Source organism: Oncorhynchus mykiss, chromosome 3, assembly GCF_057628025.1.
Source record: "Oncorhynchus mykiss isolate SJ-2025 chromosome 3, ASM5762802v1, whole genome shotgun sequence".
Lineage (NCBI taxonomy): Eukaryota > Metazoa > Chordata > Actinopteri > Salmoniformes > Salmonidae > Oncorhynchus > Oncorhynchus mykiss.
The window spans coordinates 11,775,001-11,790,000 of NC_143024.1; the positions used below are offsets into that span (position 1 = coordinate 11,775,001).

General features: G+C 44.9%; 1 protein-coding gene across 3 annotated transcripts in view; it reads left to right on the top strand.

Moving 5' to 3' along the window:
* The window catches only part of LOC149984356 (kinesin-like protein KIF13A), a 170,347-nt gene that overhangs the window by 45,250 nt on the left and 110,097 nt on the right, over positions 1 to 15,000 (top strand). For all 3 annotated transcript variants that reach the window (XM_090220756.1, XM_090220758.1, XM_090220765.1), the window contains exons 3-4: positions 5,903 to 5,915; positions 14,065 to 14,125. In XM_090220756.1, coding sequence (XP_090076882.1) covers positions 5,903 to 5,915; positions 14,065 to 14,125 — 74 coding nt within the window. The remainder of the gene's footprint in view (positions 1 to 5,902; positions 5,916 to 14,064; positions 14,126 to 15,000) is intronic.

Here is a 15,000-nt window from a genome sequence, read left to right on the forward strand (position 1 = left end):
GATGTTACTGTTGACAGCTCCAGCCCAGACAGACAGATGTTACTGTTGACAGCTCCAGCCCAGACAGACAGATGTTACTATGTTGACAGCTCCATCCCAGACAGACAGATGTTACTGTTGACAGCTCCAGCCCAGACAGACAGATGTTACTGTTGACAGCTCCATCCCAGACAGACAGATGTTACTGTTGACAGCTCCAGCCCAGACAGACAGATGTTACTGTTGACAGCTCCAGCCCAGACAGACAGATGTTACTATGTTGACAGCTCCATCCCAGACAGACAGATGTTACTGTTGACAGCTCCAGCCCAGACAGACAGATGTTACTGTTGACAGCTCCAGCCCAGACAGACAGATGTTACTGTTGACAGCTCCAGCCCAGACAGACAGATGTTACTATGTTGACAGCTCCATCCCAGACAGACAGATGTTACTGTTGACAGCTCCAGCCCAGACAGACAGATGTTACTATGTTGACAGCTCCAGCCCAGACAGACAGATGTTACTGTTGACAGCTCCATCCCAGACAGACAGATGTTACTGTTGACAGCTCCAGCCCAGACAGACAGATGTTACTGTTGACAGCTCCAGCCCAGACAGACAGATGTTACTGTTGACAGCTTCAGCCAGTTGGTTTTTGTTGGTGCTCTGTTTTTAGTGTCAGTACTCATCGTTCTATCTGCCCTCAGTAGAAACCACACACCCATTGAGCAGTATGGTATGATACAGTACCAAGCCTTCTATAATGAGGTCTGCCAACCTGACTGACTAGTCTACCTGGTTGAGTCCATGTGGCTGGCTACGCTCCAGCCGTGGTGGCTGCCAGCTCTGCTGTGTTGCTCACTGAAGGTGATGCCCACCTGTGTGGCACTGCCAGGATTTATCTTGTCTCTCCCCCCTCTCTCTCCACCCCCCCCCCCTCTCTCTCTCCACTCTCTCTTGTCACCCCCCCTCTCCATCTCTCACTCTCTCTCTCTCTCTCTGTTTCTCTCTCTCCTGGAGGGCTATGCTGATTGGCCACCCGTGTGTGCCAACTGTAGGGTCACTGAGGGGTCGAGGCGATGCCTGCAGGTGACTGTCAGCTGGGGAATGTTATTACTGTAGTGGAGCATGTCTCTGCTGCCAGGTAGACTGTCCATGGGACTGAGAGACATACTGTGCACGCTGACTCATGTCTGTTATTAGTAACAGTCTAGTAGTTCTAATAGTTTGTCTATAGAGTCGTTCTTCAGCTATCACTGATGACAGAAAACAATCTCTTCACACCATGAAGCCTTGGCGTTATCTCTCATCCCAGATACCAGCATCTTGTGAGATCAGCTGCCAAGGGAAGAACAGTAAGTCCTGTGTTTGTCATGTTTGTAGTGCATACTCAGGGAGAACAAGGTGTAGATTCACGCGCAGGGCGTGGCACATGTTATTTAGCCTTGGCAGGAATCGTGGTCACAGGCAGGAAATGGTCAAACACAGGTAGGAAGTCAAAAACAAACAATAGCTCACAACCATACAAACAGAAAGAACTGGACTAAACAGGGAGCTGATGAGACCAGGTGAGAAACCAACACAGGTGAAAACAATGAAAATAAATGAAAGGCAGGGCTACGTTCCAGAACACAAAGAAACAGGGCTACGTTCCAGAACACAAAGAAACAGGGCTACGTTCCAGAACACAAAGAAACAGGGCTACGTTCCAGAACACAAAGAAACAGGGCTACGTTCCAGAACACAAAGAAACAGGGCTACGTTCCAGAACACAAAGAAACAGGGCTACGTTCCAGAACACAAAGAGACAGGGCTACGTTCCAGAACACAAAGAAACAGGGCTACGTTCCAGAACACAAAGAAACAGGGCTACGTTCCAGAACACAAAGAGACAGGGCGACGTTCCAGAACACAAAGAGACAGGGCTACGTTCCAGAACACAAAGAAACAGGGCTACGTTCCAGAACACAAAGAAACAGGGCTACGTTCCAGAACACAAAGAAACAGGGCTACGTTCCAGAACACAAAGAAACAGGGCTACGTTCCAGAACACAAAGAAACAGGGCTACGTTCCAGAACACAAAGAAACAGGGCTACGTTCCAGAACACAAAGAAACAGGGCTACGTTCCAGAACACAAAGAAACAGGGCTACGTTCCAGAACACAAAGAGACAGGGCTACGTTCCAGAACACAAAGAAACAGGGCTACGTTCCAGAACTCAAAGAAACAGGGCTGCGTTCCAGAACACAAAGAAACAGGGCTACGTTCCAGAACACAAAGAGACAGGGCTACGTTCCAGAACACAAAGAGACAGGGCTACGTTCCAGAACACAAAGAAACAGGGCTACGTTCCAGAACACAAAGAAACAGGGCTACGTTCCAGAACACAAAGAAACAGGGCTACGTTCCAGAACACAAAGAGACAGGGCTACGTTCCAGAACACAAAGAAACAGGGCTACGTTCCAGAACACAAAGAAACAGGGCTACGTTCCAGAACACAAAGAGACAGGGCTACGTTCCAGAACACAAAGAGACAGGGCTACGTTCCAGAACACAAAGAAACAGGGCTACGTTCCAGAACACAAAGAAACAGGGCTTACGTTCCAGAACACAAAGAAACAGGGCTACGTTCCAGAACACAAAGAAACAGGGCTACGTTCCAGAACACAAAGAAACAGGGCTACGTTCCAGAACACAAAGAAACAGGGCTACGTTCCAGAACACAATTAGACAGGGCTACGATCCAGAACACAAAGAAACAGGGCTACGTTCCAGAACACAAAGAAACAGGGCTACGTTCCAGAACACAAAGAGACAGGGCGACGTTCCAGAACACAAAGAGACAGGGCGACGTTCCAGACCACAAAGAGACAGGGCTACGTTCCAGACCACAAAGAGACAGGGCGACGTTCCAGACCACAAAGAGACAGGGCTACGTTCCAGAATACAAAGAGACAGGGCTACGTTCCAGAACACAAAGAAACAGGGCTACGTTCCAGAACACAAAGAAACAGGGCTACGTTCCAGAACACAAAGAGACAGGGCTACGTTCCAGAACACAAAGAAACAGGGCTACGTTCCAGAACACAAAGAGACAGGGCTACGTTCCAGACCACAAAGAGACAGGGCTACGTTCCAGAACACAAAGAAACAGGGCTACGTTCCAGAACACAAAGAAACAGGGCTACGTTCCAGAACACACAGAAACAGGGCTACGTTCCAGAACACACAGAAACAGGGCTACGTTCCAGAACACAAAGAGACAGGGCTACGTTCCAGAACACAAAGAGACAGGGCTACGTTCCAGAACACAAAGAGACAGGGCTACGTTCCAGAACACAAATAAAAAGAACACAAGGTTGACTAAGAAAAGAAAAGCAGAACCAAACAATGTTATTGGGCAGAATAGTAGACAAGTCCTAGGCTATGTTTACACCGTGGGAATGTGGATGTCATCTAGTAGCCGAGGTCTCTTTGATATTAGACAAACTCTATTCCATATTCCTTATTGTCCTGACTGCTGGGTGTCACTGGACATATTCTGTGTAGTGGTAATCTACAGCCATCCTCTATCCTAACCTCCCTGGCAGGCACACACACACAGAGCGGAGTCCAGCCTCCCTCCCTTCCCCAGCCTCCCTGGTTAAGTCCCCAGGCTTTAGTCTAGTTTACCCAACAGAGTCAGTGGGACATCGAATCCTAAATCTCTTCCCTTCCTCACGCTCCACCGCCCCATTTATGAGGCCTTTCACAGCAGGCAGCACCAGAAACAACGCCTGCCTGGACCTCAATGAATGAGCGAGGGAGTGAATGAATGAACGAGAGGAATGAAAGAAGAAAAATGACTACAGCAGTGATGTGTGAAGTGAATTATAGTAGTTGGATGGATGAGGGAATTTTTAAAATGTGGTTATGACATCATACCGGTATGTTGTAAACACCTGCTCTATTGTGATGTCACTTAGTTTTCTATGTGGTTATGACATCGCTCTATACCGGTATGTTGCAAACACCTGCTCTATTGTGATGTCACTTAGTTGTCAATGTCCCAAAGTATAGCCTGGCTAGAGATTAATACATTTCCATTTCAGTGTGATCTTTTGGGTCAATGTAGACAACAAAGGATTCCTACTGTGAGAGTTGCATCCGCTCTCTCTCTCTCTCTCTCTCTCTCTCTCTCTCTCTCTTTCTCTCTTGCTCTTTCTCCTCTTTCCCTTTCTCTCTCGCTCTTTCTCCTCTTTCCCATTCTCACTCTCTCTTTTTTTCTCTCTCTCTTTCTCTTTCCCTTTCTCACTCTCTCTCTCTCTCTCTCTTTCTTCTCTTTCCCTTTCTCACTCTCTCTCCTCTCTATTTCTCCTCTTTCCCTTTCTCTCTCTCTCTCTCTCTCTCTCTCTCTCTTTCTCTCTCGCTCTTTCTCCTCTTTCCCTTTCTCTCTCGCTCTTTCTCCTCTTTCCCATTCTCACTCTCTCTTTTTTTCTCTCTCTCTTTCTCTTTCCCTTTCTCACTCTCTCTCTCTCTTTCTATTTCTCCTCTTTCCCGTTCTCTCTCTCTCTCTCTCTCCATATCTATTTTTGATCTCTCTGCTCACACACACACAACATGCACACACATTTATACTGACTCTACACACACACAACATGCACACACATTTATACTGACTCTACACACACACAACATGCACACACATTTATACTGACTCTACACACACACAACATGCACACACATTTATACTGACTACACACACACACAACATGCACACACATTTATACTGACTACACACACACATTCAGATACAGTCATCATTTACACTGCTGTTACTCTGTTTATCATATATCCTGATGCCTAGTCACCTTACACCTCCTCATATCTACCTCTATCACTCCAGTGTCCCTGTACATTGTTAATATGGTACTGAACTGACCCTGTATATAGTATGTTTACCCCTCTACATATCTACCTCTATCACTCCAGTATCCCTGTACATTGTTAATATGGTACTGAACTGACCCTGTATATAGTATGTTTACCCCTCTACATATCTATCTCTATCACTCCAGTATCCCTGTACATTGTTAATATGGTACTGAACTGACCCTGTATATAGTATGTTTACCCCTCTACATATCTACCTCTATCACTCCAGTGTCCCTGTACATTGTTAATATGGTACTGAACTGACCCTGTATATAGTATGTTTACCCCTCTACATATCTACCTCCATCACTCCAGTGTCCCTGTACATTGTTAATATGGTACTGAACTGACCCTGTATATAGTATGTTTACCCCTCTACATATCTACCTCTATCACTCCAGTATCCCTGTACATTGTTAATATGGTACTGAACTGACCCTGTATATAGTATGTTTACCCCTCTACATATCTACCTCTATAACTCCAGTATCCCTGTACATTGTTAATATGGTACTGAACTGACCCTGTATATAGTATGTTTACCCCTCTACATATCTACCACTATCACTCCAGTGTCCCTGTACATTGTTAATATGGTAATGAACTGACCCTGTTTACAGCTTCTTACTTTCTCCTGTTCTTTTTATTTCTTATTTTTATATCTCCTGTGTTTTTGTTCTACCTTGTTATTTTTAGTACCACATTGTTGGGTTTAGAGTTTGTTAAAAAGGCATTTCACTGTGGACGTGAACTTGAAAGTGAACATAAGAGAGAGAGGTAACAGTTAACAGTGTTTTAATGCTAATTGTTTTAATGCTAACCATGGTCTCTCTCTCTCTGTCTCTCTCTCTGTCTCTCTCTCTCTCTCTCTCTCTCTGTCTCTCTCTCTGTCTCTCTGTCTCTCTCTCTCTCATGGTGTTGTTGATGGACCCCTGGGTCTCCTCTCCTCCATCCTCCCGTCCTGAATCTGTTCATCATGGTTCCATCTGCTCCTCTACCTCCAGGAAACAATCTAAGGTACAGTATGACATGTAGTTAATCTGTCTAAGGTACAGTATGACATGTAGTTAATCTGTCTAAGGTACAGTATGACATGTAGTTAATCTAAGGTACAGTATAACATGTAGTTAATCTGTCTAAAGTACAGTATGACATGTAGTTAATCTGTCTAAGGTACAGTATGACGTGGTTAATCTGTCTAAAGTACAGTATGACATGTAGTTAATCTGTCTAAGGTACAGTATGACATGTAGTTAATCTGTCTAAGGTACAGTATGACATGTAGTTAATCTAAGGTACAGTATGACATGTAGTTAATCTGTCTAAAGTACAGTATGACATGTAGTTAATCTGTCTAAGGTACAGTATGACATGTAGTTAATCTGTCTAAAGTACAGTATGACATGTAGTTAATCTGTCTAAGGTACAGTATGACAAGTAGTTAATCTGTCTAAGGTACAGTATGACATGTAGTTAATCTGTCTAAGGTACAGTATGACATGTAGTTAATCTGTCTAAAGTACAGTATGACATGTAGTTAATCTGTCTAAAGTACAGTATGACATGTAGTTAATCTGTCTAAGGTACAGTATGACATGTAGTTAATCTGTCTAAGGTACAGTATGACAAGTAGTTAATCTGTCTAAGGTACAGTATGACATGTAGTTAATCTGTCTAAGGTACAGTATGACATGTAGTTAATCTAAGGTACAGTATGACATGTAGTTAATCTGTCTAAGGTACAGTATGACATGTAGTTAATCTAAGGTACAGTATGACATGTAGTTAATCTGTCTAAGGTACAGTATGACATGTAGTTAATCTGTCTAAGGTACAGTATGACATGTAGTTAATCTGTCTAAGGTACAGTATGACATGTAGTTAATCTGTCTAAGGTACAGTATGACATGTAGTTAATCTGTCTAAGGTACAGTATGACATGTAGTTAATCTGTCTAAGGTACAGTATGACATGTAGTTAATCTAAGGTACAGTATAACATGTAGTTAATCTGTCTAAAGTACAGTATGACATGTAGTTAATCTGTCTAAGGTACAGTATGACATGTGGTTAATCTGTCTAAAGTACAGTATGACATGTAGTTAATCTGTCTAAGGTACAGTATGACATGTAGTTAATCTGTCTAAGGTACAGTATGACATGTAGTTAATCTAAGGTACAGTATGACATGTAGTTAATCTGTCTAAAGTACAGTATGACATGTAGTTAATCTGTCTAAGGTACAGTATGACATGTAGTTAATCTGTCTAAAGTACAGTATGACATGTAGTTAATCTGTCTAAAGTACAGTATGACATGTAGTTAATCTGTCTAAGGTACAGTATGACATGTAGTTAATCTGTCTAAAGTACAGTATGACATGTAGTTAATCTGTCTAAGGTACAGTATGACATGTAGTTAATCTGTCTAAGGTACAGTATGACAAGTAGTTAATCTGTCTAAGGTACAGTATGACATGTAGTTAATCTGTCTAAGGTACAGTATGACATGTAGTTAATCTGTCTAAGGTACAGTATGACATGTAGTTAATCTGTCTAAGGTACAGTATGACATGTAGTTAATCTAAGGTACAGTATGACATGTAGTTAATCTGTCTAAGGTACAGTATGACATGTAGTTAATCTGTCTAAGGTACAGTATGACATGTAGTTAATCTGTCTAAGGTACAGTATGACATGTAGTTAATCTGTCTAAGGTACAGTATGACATGTAGTTAATCTGTCTAAGGTACAGTATGACATGTAGTTAATCTGTCTAAGGTACAGTATGACATGTAGTTAATCTGTCTAAGGTACAGTATGACATGTAGTTAATCTGTCTAAGGTACAGTATGACATGTAGTTAATCTGTCTAAAGTACAGTATGACATGTAGTTAATCTGTCTAAAGTACAGTATGACATGTAGTTAATCTAAGGTACAGTATAACATGTAGTTAATCTGTCTAAGGTACAGTATGACATGTAGTTAATCTGTCTAAGGTACAGTATGACATGTAGTTAATCTGTCTAAGGTACAGTATGACATGTAGTTAATCTAAGGTACAGTATGACATGTAGTTAATCTGTCTAAACTACAGTATTACATGTAGTTAATCTGTCTAAAGTACAGTATGACATGTAGTTAATCTAAGGTACAGTATGACATGTAGTTAATCTGTCTAAAGTACAGGATGGCAGGTGTGTAAACAGAGAGGAATATGCGAAGTGAGAGGTTTTACTCTCGCTAAAATCTGTTCAAAATAAACCCAAATGCGTTTCAATGGGTTTATTTTTAACCTAAGCTTGTCGCCTGCCTTCCTGCCTCTGGGACAACGACTCCCATTGTTAGGGCGGAGACGTGGATCTCGTCATTATGTACCGATCTCTGGTGTAAATGGGACACAGCACAGAAGGAGCGAAGGAGACACGACCAAAAAGACAACATGAGAACAAGCGGACATAAAACACTCATGAAGATAAATAAATATACAGGCATTTGAAATATCGCGCAAAAACATACATTGTAATGAATTTGATACATCGCCCAGCCCCACAGTGTGTGTAACGACTGGGCTGTCAGTGGTTTGGTTGGTCTGCGGCAGGGAGCCAGATAGACGCCTGTGTGAACGTGTCAGCTCTCTAAAATCTGGTGAACATCCACAAAGAGATCCACAATGAGAGGGAGGAATGAGCAGGAACACTGGCCCAGTGTGTGTGTGTGTGTGTGTGTATTCAGAGCTGCGTTGTTGGAGTGCAGCTCCCCCTCACCACCTCCCTACCCCCGTCCCCACACTCTCTCTGGTGGATGGTGACTAGTTGAAAGGCGTTCGGGAGCAGAGTTGAACACATTCTGGGGGTTTTTGGGTTCAGTCGTGGGGCCGTGTCTCATCGTGCTGATTCATATCTGTCCTCTGAGCTTTAGCCAGGCACTCTAGCAGAAATTACTGCCTGGTCTGCTAAATCCTGAATACTTCAAATTAGTTTCCCCTCAAACTCTGTCTGTCTGTCTGTCTGTCTGTCTGTCTGTCTGTCTGTCTGTCTGTCTGTCTGTCTGTCTGTCTGTCTGTCTGTCTGTCTGTCTGTCTGTCTGTCTATAGAGGAGCTCTCCCTATCAGACCCCTTCAGTGGCCGTCCCCATCCGTGACTATAGAGGAGCTCTGTCTATCAGACCCCTTCAGTGGCCGTCCCCATCCGTGACTATAGAGGAGCTCTGTCTATCAGACCCCTTCAGTGGCCGTCCCCATCCGTGACTATAGAGGAGCTCTGTCTATCAGACCCCTTCAGTAGTCGTCCCCATCCGTGACTATAGAGGAGCTCTGTCTATCAGACCCCTTCAGTGGCCGTCCCCATCCGTGACTATAGAGGAGCTCTGTCTATCAGACCCCTTCAGTGGTCGTCCCCATCCGTGACTATAGAGGAGCTCTGTCTATCAGACCCCCTCAGTGGCCGTCCCCATCCGTGACTATAGAGGAGCTCTGTCTATCAGACCCCTTCAGTGGCCGTCCCCATCCGTGACTATAGAGGAGCTCTGTCTATCAGACCCCTTCAGTAGTCGTCCCCATCCGTGACTATAGAGGAGCTCTGTCTATCAGACCCCTTCAGTGGCCGTCCCCATCCGTGACTATAGAGGAGCTCTGTCTATCAGACCCCTTCAGTGGCCGTCCCCATCTGTGACTATAGAGGAGCTCTGTCTATCAGACCCCTTCAGTGGCCGTCCCCATCTGTGACTATAGAGGAGCTCTGTCTATCAGACCCCTTCAGTGGCCGTCCCCATCCGTGACTATAGAGGAGCTCTGTCTATCAGACCCCTTCAGTGGCCGTCCCCATCTGTGACTATAGAGGAGCTCTGTCTATCAGACCCCTTTAGTGGCCGTCCCCATCCGTGACTATAGAGGAGCTCTGTCTATCAGACCTGGGAAGAAAAATGGCTTAAGTTAAATCAAATCAGATCAAATGTAATTTGTCACATGCCAAATACAACAAGTGTAGACTTACAGTGAAATGCTGACTTAAAAGCCCTTAACCAACAATGCAGTTTTACAGTGCCTTGCGAAAGTATTCGGCCCCCATGAACTTTGCGACCTTTTGCCACATTTCAGGCTTCAAACATAAAGATATAAAACTGTATTTTTTTGTGAAGAATCAACAACAAGTGGGACACAATCATGAAGTGGAACGACATTTATTGGATATTTCAAACTTTTTTAACAAATCAAAAACTGAAAAATTGGGCGTGCAAAATTATTATTGTTGTTGATTCTTCACAAAAAAATACAGTTTTATATCTTTATGTTTGAAGCCTGAAATGTGGCAAAAGGTCGCAAAGTTCAAGGGGGCCGAATACTTTCGCAAGGCACTGTAAGAAAAAATTGATAAGTAAAAAATATATAATTAAAAATAAAGGATCAGAATAACAACTTTTAATAAAAATATATTGGTTTGTATACCAAACGTCTCAGAGTAGGAGTGCTGATCTAGGATCAGGTCCCCCTGTACATCGTATTTATTATTATTATTATCTAAAAGGCAAAACTGATCCTGAATCAGCACTATGAGACACTAGATACATACAGCCCCTAAGCACTCTGACACTAGATACATACAGCCCCTCAGCACTCTGACACTAGATACATACTGTACAGCCCCTGAACTATTGGAGCCAGTTGAATCCCTCTAATTCAAGGAGGGTCTAGTAGTGTGGGAGTCTGCAGCACGAGGCTAGACGAGAGAGGGTCTAGACTAGAGAGGGTGTCTAGACTAGAGAGGGTGTCTAGACTAGAGAGGGTGTCTAGACTAGAGAAAGGGTCTAGACTACAGAGAGGGTCTAGACTACAGAGAGGGTCTAGACTACAGAGAGGGTCTAGACTACAGAGAGGGTCTAGACTACAGAGAGGGTCTAGACTAGAGATGGTGTCTAGACTAGAGAGAGGGTCTAGACTACAGAGAGGGTCTAGACTACAGAGAGGGTCTAGACTACAGAGAGGGTCTAGACTAGAGATGGTGTCTAGACTAGAGAGATGGTCTAGACTAGAGATGGTGTCTAGACTAGAGATGGTGTCTAGACTAGAGAGAGGGTCTAGACTAGAGAGAGGGTCTAGTAGTGTGGGAGTCTGCAGCACGAGGCTAGACGAGAGAGGGTGTCTAGACTAGAGAGGGTGTCTAGACTAGAGAGAGGGTCTAGACTACAGAGAGGGTCTAGACTACAGAGAGGGTCTAGACTAGAGGGTCTAGACTAGAGAGGGTGTCTAGACTAGAGAGAGGGTCTAGACTAGAGATGGTGTCTAGACTAGAGATGGTGTCTAGACTAGAGATGGTGTCTAGACTAGAGAGAGGGTCTAGACTAGAGAGAGGGTCTAGACTATAGAGAGGGCCTAGACCAGAGAGAGGGCCTAGACCAGAGAGGCGGCCTAGACCAGAGAGGGGGCCTAGACCAGAGAGTATAATTTCTATGCCATCCATTCATCCACTTACAGCTGTGAGCAAACACAGGTGGCTCTCTCTCTCTCACACACACACACACACACACACACACACACACACACACACACACACACACAGGCACACGCACACACACACACACACACACACACACACACACACACACACACACACACACACACAAACAGTTCACACACTGTGTGTGATATACACACAGCCTGCAACTCCAGGAACGACTCCAGCCAGGTTGCCGTGGAGACGGGTCACTGGGAGCTGGAATGTCTACTGTGGAGCCGTGACCCTGATTTATGAATTCATTTAACTCCAACATCCAACTACCACTGTCTGTCTGCCAAACAGACCAGGCCAGCAGACCAGGCCAGCATGGAGCCTGGAGCATACAGTGGGGCAAAAAAGTATTTAGTCAGCCACCAATTGTGCAAGTTCTCCCACTTAAAAATATGAGAGAGGCCTGTAATTTTCATCATAGGTACACTTCAACTATGACAGGCAAAATGAGGGAAAAAAATCCAGAAAATCACATTGTAGGATTTTTTATTAATTTATTTGCAAATTATGGTGGAAAATAAGTATTTGGTCAATAACAAAAGTTTATCTCAATACTTTGTTATATACCCTTTGTTGGCAATGACAGAGGTCAAACGTTTTCTGTAAGTCTTCACAAGGTTTTCACACACTGTTGCTGGTATTTTGGCCCATTCTTCCATGCAGATCTCCTCTAGAGCAGTGATGTTTTGGGGCTGTTGCTGGGAAACACGGACTTTCAACTCCCTCCAAAGATTTTCTATGGGGTTGAGATGAGATCTGGAGACTGGCTAGGCCACTCCTGGACCTTGAAATGCTTCTTACGAAGCCACTCCTTCGTTGCCCGGGCGGTGTGTTTGGGATCATTGTCATGCTGCAAGACCCAGCCACGTTTCATCTTCAATGCCCTTGCTGATGGAAGGAGGTTTTCACTCAAAATCTCACGATACATGGCCCCGTTCATTCTTTCCTTTACACGGATCAGTCGTCCTGGTCCTTTGCAGAAAAACAGCCCCAAAGCATGATGTTTCCACCCCCATGCTTCACAGTAGGTATGGTGTTCTTTGGATGCAACTCGGCATTCTTTGTCCTCCAAACACGACGAGTTGAGTTTTTACCAAAAAGTTATATTTTGGTTTCATCTGACCATATGACATTCTCCCAATCTTCTTCTGGATCATCCAAATGCTCTCTAGCAAACTTCAGACGGGCCTGGACATGTACTGGCTTAAGCAGGGGGACACGTCTGGCACTGCAGGATTTGAGTCCCTGGCGGCGTAGTGTGTTACTGATGGTAGGCTTTGTTACTTTGGTCCCAGCTTTCTGCAGGTCATTCACTAGGTCCCCCCATGTGGTTCTTGTGATCATTTTGACCCCACGAGGTGAGATCTTGCGTGGAGCCCCAGATCGAGGGAGATTATCAGTGGTCTTGTATGTCTTCCATTTCCTAATAATTGCTCCCACAGTTGATTTCTTCAAACCAAGCTGCTTACCTATTGCAGATTCAGTCTTCCCAGCCTGGTGCAGGTCTACAATTTTGTTTCTGGTGTCCTTTGACAGCTCTTTGGTCTTGGCCATAGTGGAGTTTGGAGTGTGACTGTTTGAAGTTGTGGACAGGTGTCTTTTATATTGATAACAAGTTCAAACAGGTGCCATTAATACAGGTAACGATTGGAGGACAGAGTAGCCTCTTAAAGTAGAAGTTACAGGTCTGTGAGAGCCAGAAATCTTGCTTGTTTGTAGGTGACCAAATACTTATTTTCCACCATAATTTGCTAATTAATTAATTACAAATCCTACAATGTGATTTTCTGGATTTTTTTTTTATCATTTTGTCTGTCATAGTTGAAGTGTACCTATGATGAAAATTACAGGCCTCTCTCATCTTTTTAAGTGGGAGAACTTGCACAATTGGTGGCTGACTAAATACTTTTTTTGCCCCACTGTAGCTGCCCTGCAGTGGATCTGGGCTGGCACCCTATTCCCTGTACAGTGCACCACTTTTGAACAGAGAGCCCATAAGGAATAGGATGCCATTTGGGGTGCAGTCCCTGGGCTGCTGAGGCCCCGTCACGACAACTAGCATTGCCTCAGTCAACAACACTCTCTCTCTTTCTCTCTCTCTCTCTCTCTGCCTCTCTCTCTCTCTCTCTCTCTCTCTGCCTCTCTCTGCCTCTCTCTCTCTCTCTCTCTCTCTCTGTCTCTCTCTGTCTCTGTCTCTCTTTCACACAGACAACAGACATCTGATGTGTTGTAGGTTGTCTTGAAACAGTCCAATAAGTTTGTCATAGTGTCTGTAGGTGTGTGTCTGTCATAGTGTCTGTAGGTGTGTGTCTGTAGGCGTGTATCTGCCATAGTGTCTGTAGGTGTGTGTCTGTCATAGTGTATGTAGATGTATGTCTGTCATTGTGTCTGTGTGTGTGTGTCTGTCATAGTGTCTGTAGGTGTGTGTCTGCCATAGTGTTCCACTACCTCCTTTAGGTAGATACACTACAACATGCACAGACAGGAGCTTGCAGTGTGTGTGTGTGTGTGTGTGTGTGTGTGTGTGTGTGTGTGTGTGTGTGTGTGTGTGTGTGTGTGTGTGTGTGTGTGTGTGTGTGTGTGTGTGTGTGTGTGTGTGTGTGTGTGTGTGTGTGTGTGTGTGTGTGTGTGTGTTGATCCTTCTTTGTCCTGTCCCACAGGTGTTTGCCTTTGACCACTGTTTCTGGTCCATGGATGAGTCCAACATGCCCAAGTATGCTGGTAAGTCACAGACAACAGGTTCAGGTTTAGCTGACTGTTCTGTTCAGATTCACACAGCTACTATGCATCCCAAATGGCACCCTACTCCTTATATAGTGACCCTTATTGGCCCTGGCCAAAAGAAGTGCACTGTATTGGGAATAGGGTGCCATTTGGGATGCAACCACTGACTGTTGAGGTTGACAGAGATAATCTCTCTATCATCACTAAAGAACACTAAACACAGCCATCTCATCTCATCACTATTTAAAGCCTGTCAGGTGAGGTGAGTCTAGGAATACAAGAGGGAGAGAGAGAGGGTGAGGAGGGAGAGAGAGAGGGTGAGGAGGGAGAGAGAGAGGGTGAGGAGGGAGAGAGAGAAGCAGGGAGAAGAGAAAGATAGAGGGAGAGAGATAGAGGGTGAGGAGGGAGAGAGATAGAGGGTGAGGAGGGAGAGAGAGGGTAGGGGGGAGAGAGGGTGAGAAGGGAGGGTGAGGAAGGAGAGAGAGAGGGTGTGGAGGGATAGAGAGAAGGTGCGGAGAGAGAGAGAGAGGGTGAGGAGGGAGAGAGAGGGTGAGGAGGCGGGAGAGAGGGAGGGGTGAGGAGGGAGAGAGAGAGGGGGTGAGGAGGGAGGGAGAGAGGGGGTGAGGAGGGAGAGAGAGGGTGAGGAGGGAGAGAGAGGGTGAGGAGGAGGGAGAGAGAGGGTGACGAGGGAGAGAGAGAGAGGGTGAGGAGGGAGAGAGAGAGAGGGTGAGGAGGGAGAGAGAGAGGGTGAGGAGGGAGAGAGAGAGAGGGGGTGAGGAGGGAGAGAGAGGGTGATGAGGGAGAGAGAGAGGGTGAGGAGGGAGAGAGAGAGAGGGTGAGGAGGGAGAGAGAGAGAGGGTGAGGAGGGAGAG